An 11,985-nucleotide genomic window follows, 5' to 3' on the forward strand; every position below is an offset into this window, starting at 1 on the left:
CTGTTGTTTTCCCAGCAGTTTAATTGTGCAGTCTTGGCCAGGAGAGTCTCCTGGTGAAGCGGCAGCAAACAGGATGGTCATCAGTGGTTCTGCAATGTCTGGGGCTTATCCCCACCACTCATTTGAAATGTGCCTTGAGGAACACAGACTGGGGCCAGATCTTCAGTGCTTCCACAACACACAGCACTAGAGAGTATCCATTACCCCCAGGGGACATGAACTCATATGCCAAAATAAGGATACATTGCGGTCTATAAAAGGAAGACAGCGCACTGAACAGAATTTTTGAAGCAGACAGATCAAGAATTTAAAATAATCATCCTATGTGTCCTTAAGAAGGGAAAGGAATATTTTGTACTACAGGGCACTAATAAGAATCACAACAAAGAATTACATATATAACTAATTCTATATAATGCTGGAATAAAGACTATGTAGATGAGAAATACTACAGGATGGGAACATAGCTTAAAAAAATTAGTGAGTAGGAATATTCAATTGGGGAACTCTCAAGAAAGGCCAACAAGAAAGAACAAAATGAGAAAATATTGTTTTAAAAATCTAAGAGATTGGAAGAATAAATGTAGAAGTATCAATATTTGAATAATGGGAATCCCCAAAGGAGAAACATTGGAAGAAATAATAAAGATACATTTTCCATAGTTAAAGAAAGATGACACATCTCAATCTGGAAAAAACCTTATCAGGGAACAAGCAAGAGAGTTAAGGAGAAAGTGGATCTAGAGCACATACAGAAAAAGAGGAAATTCTAAAAATTTCTAGTAAGAAAGATCACCTGAAAAGGAACAAAAGTCAAGTGGCATTGCACTTCTCAATAATAACACTGGACTCACTAAGACAATGAAGTAATATTTTTAAAGAATTAAGGAAATGGACTTCCCTTGTGGCGCAGTGGTTAAGAATCCACCTGCCAATGCAGGGGACATGGGTTCGATCCCCGGTCCGGGAAGATTCCACTTGCCACGGAGCAACTAAGCCCGTGCACCACAACTACTACATAAAAATTGAAAATGAATGGTTAGAATAAAGTATACTATACAAATATGAATCAAGAGAAAGCTGAGGTAGCAATATTAATATCTGCTAAATTGGGAGAGGATAGATTATTTAATGGTTAATGTACTCTGTGGAGAAAAATAAAACTGAACTCTTCAGAGAGTTGGAGGTAATTTGGGTGTCCATCACTGCAGGCAGAATGGGTAAAATGTGGTTGGAAGTACAACCCAGAGTGCTATGAAATGGTTAGAAACAGCACGTTAAACACACAAATAGCAACGTGGATGTGTCTTAAAGGTAATGCTAATGTAATGTAAAGTAATATTTACTCAAGTTTACTCACAAAACAAAAATACCTATTTTATAAAAACAGATACAAATAGAAGTGGTTGTCAAGGTGGGGTTGAGAGGGAGCTGAGAGTGGGAGAATAAATACTGGTAAAACCACAAATTCCATATCCATGGCTACATGATCTTACAGTACAGAGGTATTAACATAGACTTTGGAACCAGGCAGATCTGGATTTGAATCTTAACTTTTCCGTATCCTACTTGAATAACCTGAAATTGTCGTTTAAAATGTCTTAGAATCAGTTTCCTATTAGTTTCTTCAGTTGCTAGGGGTGGAGAATAATAGTTCTGCATCATTGGGTTGTGGTGATGGTTAACTGGGATAATGCATGCAAGGCGCTGAACACAGTAAGAGTTTAATAAATGAATATTATTATTACCCTTATGTGTCGGGAAAGGATGAGAAAATGAACCACTATCTACAGGCTGAAAAGGATCTGTAGATATCACTGGGCCTTATCTGAAGCTTCCTCTCCCTGCCCACTACCACATTTCTTCCTGCCAAAGAACCTGTGCATCTTATTTGATGCCTGCTAGCTAGACCTGGGAAAATGAAGGGAAATTCTCTTGTGTGAATGTTGTTAACCTTTCAAGAGACGAGAGGAAGAATCATTGGAAGGAACTTGGCAAAGAAGTTTAAAGAAGGAACTTGGCAGCCTGCAACTTTGCTGGGTCTAAAAATCTAGGAAATCAAACTACAATCATTATACCTGCAGGTCATTTTTTATTGTAACTTGAGATAAAGGATTTTCTCTGTATAACAATTGGGTTAGTCTGGCTTTTGGCTGACCTGTAAGCCCAGGATGAGAGGGCAGAATATATTTCCTCTTGTGCCCATTGGAAACTTCTCCCCCTTCATTTTGAAATCAGTTCATGTTTGTTTATGAGGATATAGGATCTAGACAAAAAGTCCAGTACTAAAGCCATTCAATGGAGTAAACAGGCACAGAAAAATGAAATGCTTTGCTCAAGTGGTGGTGCCAAGGACTTAGGACTCCTTCTCTGGTGAAAACTCTGATGCCTGAAAATTGTTGTTAAATATCTGGTATTCTTAGTCAAAACATCTGGACAGCAAATGTGATTTTTTTTCCCACAAAGGAAGTTTCCTTGATTGTTCTCTTCTTAATATGAAGACAAAACTCATTTCTGAAAAATTCTGGTAAGCAAACAGAAAACATACCATGATTCCATCACAAGCATGGTTATCGCCTTCATGTGTATCTTTATGGATGGTTTCTGAACAGATATATTAAAGGTGAAAAAGATATAACATCAATAGAGAAAACTCTAAGCACCTCCAACTGGTAGTGGGTGAGCGAATTCACTTCAAATATCCCCCCATCCCCACACTGGTTTTCTTTTATTCTAATTTAAAAGTCACTTTCCCCCTTCACTTTCTATTTATACACTATTATGTTGTATGGTGTACTCCCCAAAGAAATGTTCTTCTCATATCTTACTTCCCATACCTCTCATCTGTGCAAGGTCACCCATTCTCCAGAGCCTGACTCACCCCCACTAGACACTTCCCAGACCATTCACCACAGCTAATGTTGGTCTCTCTCCACTTCTAGAATTGACTAATTTAGGCAGAACCATAGCCCTCAGTGGCCCCTAGTCCCAGCAGATCCATTCCAGACTCCACGTGACAGCTTTTCAAACAGCACCATCTTGCTCATGCCTCTTGTGGGGATGCTGGCACAGTATGGAATGGGAGAATGATTAGAAACTCTCTCACTTCTTACCTCATGAGAAGCTTTCATTCATCCTTTATTGGGTCAACAGCTACAAATCGAATGCTGTTATGTAGAAATCAACACATAAAGAGCTATTCGCTAATGTGAAGTAAGATCTGCTCATTTCTTGAGGCCATCATTTGTGATGGAAGGAAGAAAGAAAACAGAAAAAGGAAAAGAAGAAAGGAAGGAAAGAAGGAAGGAAGGGAGGGAGGGAAGGAAGGAAAGGAAAACAGAAAGTATAAAATCCTAGATTTTATAATGTGCTATTTATAGTGTGCTATTTACTCACTATGAGACCTCAGTCAATATATTTAACATCTCAACCTTTAATCTCCTCATTTGTAAAATTGGAAGAATAACTTAAAGTATTTTACAGCTTGTGAGGATTAAATGAGATCATTTGTAAGTAATTAATACTTGGAAAGTACTCAATCAATAAATGTTGCTCAATAAATGTTAGTAATTGTGACGGCTGATTTTATGTGTCCACTTGACTGACCCACAGGATGCTGGATAAACATTATTCTGAGTGTTTTTGTGAGGGTATTTTTAAGTGAGTTTAACATTTACATCAATAAACTGAATAAAGCAGATGGTTCTCCCTGATGTGGATGAAACTCATTCCATCAGTTGAAGGTCTGAATAGAACAAAAAGGCCAACCCACCCCTGAATAAGAGGGAATTCCTCCTGCCTGACTACCTTCCAGCCAGGACGTTGTTTTTCTCCCTACCTTCAGGGTTAAAATGAAACATCAGCTCTTCCTGGGTCTTAAGCCTGCTACTCCTCGGACTAGATTGGAACTACACCATCAGCTCTACTGGGTCTCCAGCTTGCTGACTGCAGATCTTGTCAGTCTCCATAGTCATATGAGCCAATTTCTTATAGTAAATCTCTCTCTCTCTGTTTCTCTCCATATATATATATATATATACACATATATGTATATCCTGTTGGTTCTGTTTTTCTGGAGAACTCTGACTAATAGAGTAAGTAATATTATTATTTGAAAGTTATATCTCACATACCTTTCCACAATGTTCAAGGTAAATTTACTCCTTTCTCCAGTCCAGTTCTGTGGAAAATTATGTTATTTGCCAAATGAGGAACTGACATTAAGTCTGAGAAGATATTTCCTGACCTTGAGTCCTGGAATCTTCTTTTCTGGAGGAGGCAGTTCCAGAAAAGTAGCTGTCCATGAGGAGAGTAAAGATTTCAAACTTAGTTTTTTTTGTTTGTTTGTTTTTGTTTTTTTTGGCTGCGTTGGGTCTTTATTGCTGCGCGCAGACTTTCTCTAGTGGCAGCAAGCAGGGATTACTCTTCGTTGTGGTGTGTGGGCTTCTCATTGTGGTGGCTTCTCTTGTTGTGGAGCATGGGCTCTAGAGTGTACGGGCTTCAGTGGTTGTGGCACGCGGGCTCAGTAGTTGTGGCTCACGGGCTCTAGAGAGCAGGCTTCAGTAGCTGTGGCACACGGGCTTAGTTACTCCACGGCATGTGGGATCTTCCCGGACCAGGGATGGAACCCGTGTCCCTGCACTGGCAGACGGATTCTTAACCACTGCACCACAAGGGAAGTCGCTGTTTTGTTTTATTGTGTTACTTTAGTATCTGATGAGTTAAATGGTGACCAGGAAGCTGGTGGAAATTCAGAGTCTGTGTGAAGCAGGTAAAAGGTCATCAAGCTCAAAGGGGGAAGCTTGGCTTGGTAGCTAAGAAGGATCTTCTATGAAAGCTTTTGCTGAGACTGATCAACAGCCCTCCAGCTCTTGCCCCAGGAGGCCTTTGGGGGGTTCATGGGAGGCCAGTGACAGATCTGGGTCCAATTCACTGTTTCACAAAAGAGTTTTCAGTGATTTGAGCCCAGACAATTTCAAAGCTGGAACGAATCTTGGAAGTCATCCAACTTGTAGATTCTGGGAATACAGTGGTGGCATTGTCTTTGAATTTCTGAATCCTCACATCAAAACAGGTAGAGGAAAACCAAAATCTCATACACATTTGCAATAAAACTAAGTGATAGCGAATCCCTGTGACCCCCAAAATACAAGTGGATGAGGATAAACCAACAGTCATAAAACCTGCTGTGGCACCTGTGAGGAAGAAAACAGTGGGCAGCAGTGGTGTGTCTGAGGACCTGGAGAACCAGAGAACCTCTAAACAGCCAATGAGAAACTGCCAGAGAGCCGACAGACTAATTCAGGGGCATTAGCTCAAAATGGGAGTAGTTTTGTCCACCCCAGTGCCAGTGAGTACAAGCTCCAATTCCCAACTCCCCAGTAAGATCTCAAGAGCCAGAGTGGCATAGCCAGTGGTGTGCTGGTAATTGTTTAACAGTCCAATTTGTGGTGCTTGCTGATTTCCATGGTATAAATACTCCTGCCATGGCCAACTGCAAGCTACTAACATGAGTACAAAGTTGGGAAGAGATACGCACAGTTGATTCTTACAAAGTGGGAGCCGGATGTGAACTCTAGTAAGAACAAGAGCTCTTTTCCAGGATTGGAGGGACACTGAATAGAAACTGCTGGGAGTGGAATTAAAACTGAGTAGGACAACAACAGCTACAAAGGAAAGAGAAGGTCGAGGTAAACACGGGGGAGTGGAACAGAGCCAGGAAATCTCAGACCGCTAGCTGCCGTATTTCTGAACACTGCACAAAAACAAAAGAGAGAGCTCAGTAAAGTTAGAAAATCTACCCCGAACCACACTACCTTTTAAAAGCTCAGGAAACTAATGTCACTTAAAAATGAGCAATAAAAACATATCAAGGTAAAATCTAATGCAAAGTTATTATAAGAAGTCATTTAACTCTGTGGTTCCCAAACCTGCTGGACATGAGAATCACTGGGGGGGAAATAAAACAAAAACAAAATCAGAAAACATTCTTTCTGAGCCATTTGTTCTGGATAGGAGGCCATACTACTGGCTACATACAATAAGTTAAACTGGCCTAACCAGTATGTTGACAATGCAGTGGTCCCTTGATATCCTCAAGGGACTGATTCCAGGAACCCCATGAATACCTAAATCTGCAGATGCTTGAGTCCCTTACATAAAATGACATAGTGTTTGTATATAACTTATGCAATCCCCTTATATACTTTAAATCATCTCTAGATTATTGTAATACCCAATAAAATGTAAATGCTATGTCAATAGCTATAAATAAAATGTAAACACTATGTATAAATTTGCCAGAGCCTGGGAAGTTCAAGTTTTGCTTTTTGGAACTTTCTGGATTTTTTTTTTCTGAATATTTTTGGTCCAAGCTTGGTTGAATTTGTGGATGTGGAGCCTGTGGATATAGAGGACCATTGGTAGTTGTCTCCAACAGCCTCCTTCCACTGAGCCGACAACTACCTACACCCTTGTACCCTTCTCCCAGTTGCCCAGAGATTTTCATCTGGAGGGCTGTCATGTGCAAAACTGCCTCATTCTAACCCAAAACTATCCATTCTATATTCTATCCCTTCATGAAGGAATGATAAATGAGAACTGATAAATCTATGACAACTAATGTTTCAGTAATTAATTTTAGCTTACTAGAGATTCCCTCCCCAATACTTTCATACAATAGCTGTAGTATTGCATCTCTTTTCACTGTAGACCCTCAAGGAATCACTAATGTGAAAATTTCCAAAACAATTTAGGTAGGCATATGGGGGAGAGATTTTAGGTCACAAGAGCTTCAACAGTTCAGGTTCTTTGGTGGCAAACAAAAGAATCCTAAGCACACTAGAAAGAAGGAATATTTATAGCCTTGGGAAGGAGAGGAACTGGGGACCTTCTGGGAATCACAGAAGCATGAATTCACAAACCTTCTGTTAGGGTGTACATTAGGTAACTCAATTCCAAACACATTTCAATTCTCAACATTCAAATTCCAGAGAAAGAAACTTTAAACTGTTTTTATTGGGTCACATACCCATTCCCTTGATACGTAAGTGGAGTTTTATAATCCACAGCTCCAAACTATATGGAATTTCTCAAGAAGGAAAGAAAGAAGAAAAAATACAACAGATTTCCACTAGAGACCTCTCTCTAGATCTGCCTGGTTCTAGTCGGCCTGACTAGGTGACTTGAATGTACTTTTGTTGAATGAATTCTAAATGAGTAATTCAAGATATCAAAAAAAAAAAAAAGTCCACCTGATGTGCCTGGTTCTCCTGTGGCTTCTCTTCTACCCCACACTGTCCCTAACACTGCACCTGGCATTTCTTTGCATTCACTTTAAAGAATCCCCTTATATCACACATCATTGATTAAAGATTTTGTGCTGAGACAGAGAAGAAGGTTGCATTGTACCCCACAAAAACATGAACTAAACCATTTCAAGAAACTACCCAAGTGCCCATGATCAGTAGAATGGACACATAAAACGTGGCATATTTGCAGAATGCGCTACTACACAGCATGAGAATGAGCGATATACAACTATGCGTGACATGAACGGCCTCACATACGCAATGCTGAGTGAAAGAAGCCAGACAAAAATGAGTACAGATTGTACAATTCCGCTTAAACTATGAAACAGGCAAAGCTGGTCATATTGTTCAAGGTCAGGCTGGCGGTTACCTTTTGGGGGAGGGGTCATGACTGGAACAGAGTGTGGTGCTCCAAGGACAAAGAACAAGATAGACTCAAAGGGCCAACATTGCTGGAACCAAGAGTTACAGGACTCCTGTCACTCTGTCACACTGCGACCATTGCAATGTCCCAGAGCTCTCCTAGCGCATGCTCCGCTGTTCTCCAGCTCAGCATACTGAAAGTATACATACTCTTCCCAGTCAGCAGATGACTCGCAGGTTCCCTGGCTTTAAAAACAGACCAGAAACCTTTGCTGAGGGTCGACTCTCCCTATCAAGAAGTTGGCCTGCTGCTCCGGCAGCGACCCTTCCCTCTAATAAATTGTCTTCTTTACATTCCGCATTGTGTCTGGAAATTCTTTTCCAACCCGCGTTCGGACCACGACGCAGAGTGCAAGGGCAGCTTCTAGGGTGCTGGTCATGCTTTGTTTCTTGGTCTGGGTGTTGGTTTCATAGGTGTGTTCTGTTTGTGAAAAGTCATTGAAGTGTGCACTTTTGATAAGCAGACTTTTTTGTGTATATTATATACTTCAAAAATAAGTTAAAGAAATCTTATTAGATATTCTTGTTCTTCCCGAAGGCCCTCCTTGCCTGCCTGGCCAACCAGGGGTCCTCTCTGTCTCCCCTCTCAGCTGTGTCCCTGCTCTTCTTTTTTTTTTTTTTTTTTTTTTTTGCGGTACGCGGGCCTCTCACTGTTGTGGCCTCTCCCGTTGCGGAGCACAGGCTCCGGACACGCAGGTTCAGCGGCCATGACTCACGGGCCCAGCCGCTCCGCGGCATGTGGGATCTTCCCCACCTGGAGCACGAACCTGTGTCCCCTGCATCGGAATGGTCCTGCCTGAATTTCTGGCCTTCAATAGTTCTTCCAGAAGTTCTTGTGAATAGTGAATAAAATGTTCTCATCCCATTGTATTTTCACCTGAGAAAATATTTGCAAATGAGACAGGCTGGGACCTGGGACCCTTTGTTGGGACCTGGAACCCCTTGCTGCAGTGCTGCAATGCTTGCATCTGGACACACCTCTCCTCAAGCAACGAGTTACAAAGAAACTGTATGGGACTAAAAATAACCGCGTGCATGCCGCAGTTGAGGCAAATTCTGCACCCAAAAGATACAAAGAGACCAAAAAACCCAACTGCCACTTTTTAAGAGCCTGGAGCAAAAACAGGGAGTTGGGAGCAAACGCAGGGTACTGCACATGCCCCCTGCATACAACACCACCTAAGCAGTGGGCAAAACACCTCAGCCACCTCTCCGGCCCAACCCCTGGACACACCCCTACCCTCACCCCATATAAGGAGCAAGATTGCCCTCCCTCAGGGAGCGAGCAAGCAAGGAACCTGTTGTTTGTTCTCCGCTCCCCCTGCTGCAGCAGGGGCCCCAATTTAAAGACTTGCCTGAATTTCTAGTCTGGCCTCTAGTCAATTTCAATTGACTGGGGAAGGCCAAGAACCCTGGTCAGTAACACAAATATTTACAATTTTGGATTCACAAATTCTGCCCCCAAGGGATAGATAAGAAGAGATCTGGTATTCCACTAACTTACTAGTTCAGACATATTCCTTCATCTTCCTCTCCTCTCTGTTTGCTTTTTCTTAGGGTAATTAGATGCTAAGTACCAGGGTGGAAGTCTAGTGATCACACTTGTGACGTCAGGGATTGTAAAGTTGCAGTCTGGCTCTGCCTGTATCCTCTCAGGCTTCACCATTTTCAGTGCCTGCTGTTGGTGTATAAATACCTCAATTCCCTTGCCCCAATGTGTGATAAGTTTGAGGCAAGTGTAGCAGGTGGGCTTCCAGAGTTCCTTAGAGGGATTAAGGTTCAAATTGCCCATAGTTTGTAATTTATTCACACACCCGTTATTAGCTGCCTCCCTTCCCTATCTCAGTTCCTCACTCCCCAGCAGGTTTCCTAGGATCTTCTCCCAATTCCATGTGAACCCTTGTCTCAGTGTCTGAGTCTGGGGCAACACAGACCAAGGTGGACATGCCCATGTGCACATGTACACAAACATACACAACAATGAGCATTAGTGTATGGCAGACACACCCTAAGGTGACCGCTAATGAGTCACACCCCTTGTGTAATCCCTTCCCCTTGAATGTAAATGGAACCTGGGACTTACTTCTACCAACCAAATAGGATGAATAGTGATGGAATAGTCACTCCAGGGCTTATATTACATTATAAGAGAGAGATTCTCTAGTCAGTTTCAAAGAAGCAGACCACCATGTTTGAGGTGTCTGTGGGGGTCAGAAGACAGAGAGCTGTGGTGGCCCCTATGATCTGGGTGTTGCCTCTGGACAAGCAAGAGGACTCAGCTAAGCTATGTGGAAGCCCTTGACCCATGGATATTCTGAGATAACAAATGTGTTGTTTTAAGCCACTAAGTTTGTGATAAATTGTTAAGCAGTAGAAAATGACTGCATTCTCTGTGGAAATTATTGACCTGAGGTTGGGACGTGTTTCTCCCATTCCTTAGGACCTTGTTGGCAGGAATTCAACCTCAAGTGCCTCCGGGTCCAACTTTGCTCTTTGATTTGTTATCTAAGAACAGTCAGGATTGACACTTTTTCTTGTTCCTCCTGAGTTTTCACTAAAAGTGACTATTTGGTTGGTCCATGAATTCTCCGGTAAATGCACATTTCTTCAATAATGCCTCTCTCTGAATTCCTTCTGGAGAACTTGATCCAGAAGAGTCTGATCTTTCCAAGGTCAGGACCAGGTCCAGGCTCGCAGGACCTTGTTCCATGGCTCATTTCAAAAGTCTGCTGGGTTGTAACAGGATACGTAAAGTTCTTTTCTTCTTCCTGTGTATGTCAGCAACTTGACTTATGAATTAGGGCAATCCTCTAAACTGCTATAAGGCTGAGGCTCTCCCTTCTGTTCTCTGAGAAGTTATGAGAAATTTTACAATATTATTGGGCAGCTGTCTATATTTTCAAGTATTGTTTGACGGGCTTCCAAGAATTTCCCTACAGCTTTGGAGCAGAGCCAGCTTAGCCTCCTCTGTTCTTGCTTTCTGATATCCGCTTTATCTAACATTTCAGTACTATTTCCACTCAACATTTAAATATTTCTTCCCTGGAGATGGGGTGCAAGTGGGAGTTATGGGGAAGATTCTTTCAGCATTGCACATTATTTTATTGAAGTATAGTTGATTTACAATGTTGTGTTAATTTCTGTTGTATAACAAAGTGATTCAGTTGTGTGTGTATATATATATATATATATATATATATATATATATATATATATATATATTCTTTTTCATTATAGTTTATCACATAATATTGAATGTAGTTCCCTGTGCTACACAGTAAGACCTTGCTGTTTATCCATTCTCTATATAATAGTTCGCATCTGTTAATCCACAAATCCCAACCCAACCGCGCCACCCCCACCCCGCACCCCCCTGTCTATCCTCTATGTCTGTAGCATCTCACATTTCAGTCCGGCCAAACGGAGCTTCCCACTGACTGCTCCACATGTCAGCCCTCATCTCTGTTGCTTGGCCCCAGTGTGGGCAATAGGCATGTTTTTGTAACCCAAGCTCTACTGTGTTCACTTGTGTCCTAAGAAGAGGATTAGCTTTTTGAGACATTGAGACAAAGGCAGAATCTTAAAAAAATCACATTAAAGGTATTTCCCTGCTCTGTTATCACACTGGAAGTCAGAAAAATTTAATCCTAATAAAGCTGTATTTACTCTCTCTTCTCCTGTGAAAAATTTTGCAAGCCACTTTATATTTGCTCCCATTAAAAAAAATTCTTCAAGTAGAATCCTTTCAAACTCAGTCTATTTCAAAAATCAGCAGAGGTTCTGAACATCCAGGCCACCGGTGTCCATGGATCCTTCACAGGAGCAGACAGCTCTCTCAGATACTGGTCTACTGCTACAGCTCTTGGTCTCCCTACCGTTCTGATTGTTAGAGAGTGGTCAGGTATGTTCAGTTGATGTATTTGACTACTGCTACAGGAAAAGCACTTTTGGTCCAGGTGTTGGCCCATGATTGGGCTCTCAGCTCACCACTGCCTCTTATGTCCCCCTCTTATGCTCAGCCAGTGTTCCCCAAAGAACAACCACTGTGTTGGGAGAGCTGCTTCCAGGAGTTTATAGAGTCAGTCACAGGCTGGGCCATCCCCTCATTCTCCAGAGCACAGCGTGTCTCCCTCGTTCTAGAACTGCTCATGCAGAAGATCCACCTCTTCCCCTGTGACAACTTTGCTCACCATGAATCTCAGGAACTTTAATCAAGTGCCAAAACTTTTTGTTAGATTCTTATCCCAGGACA

At 41.8% G+C, this 11,985-nt stretch overlaps 1 protein-coding gene across 1 annotated transcript in view; it reads right to left on the bottom strand.

Moving 5' to 3' along the window:
- HMGCS2 (3-hydroxy-3-methylglutaryl-CoA synthase 2) overlaps nt 1-8,113 on the bottom strand; it is a gene marked incomplete at its 5' end in the record, with an annotated part of 30,982 nt that extends 22,869 nt beyond the window's left edge. The window contains 1 exon segment of the mRNA XM_079941788.1: nt 8,027-8,113. Within this exon segment, the coding sequence (XP_079797914.1) occupies nt 8,027-8,113 (87 nt within the window).
- Between the last annotated feature and the right edge of the window lie 3,872 nt (nt 8,114-11,985).

The sequence above is a fragment of the Stenella coeruleoalba genome (assembly GCF_951394435.1).
Source record: "Stenella coeruleoalba genome assembly, chromosome: 1".
Lineage (NCBI taxonomy): Eukaryota > Metazoa > Chordata > Mammalia > Artiodactyla > Delphinidae > Stenella > Stenella coeruleoalba.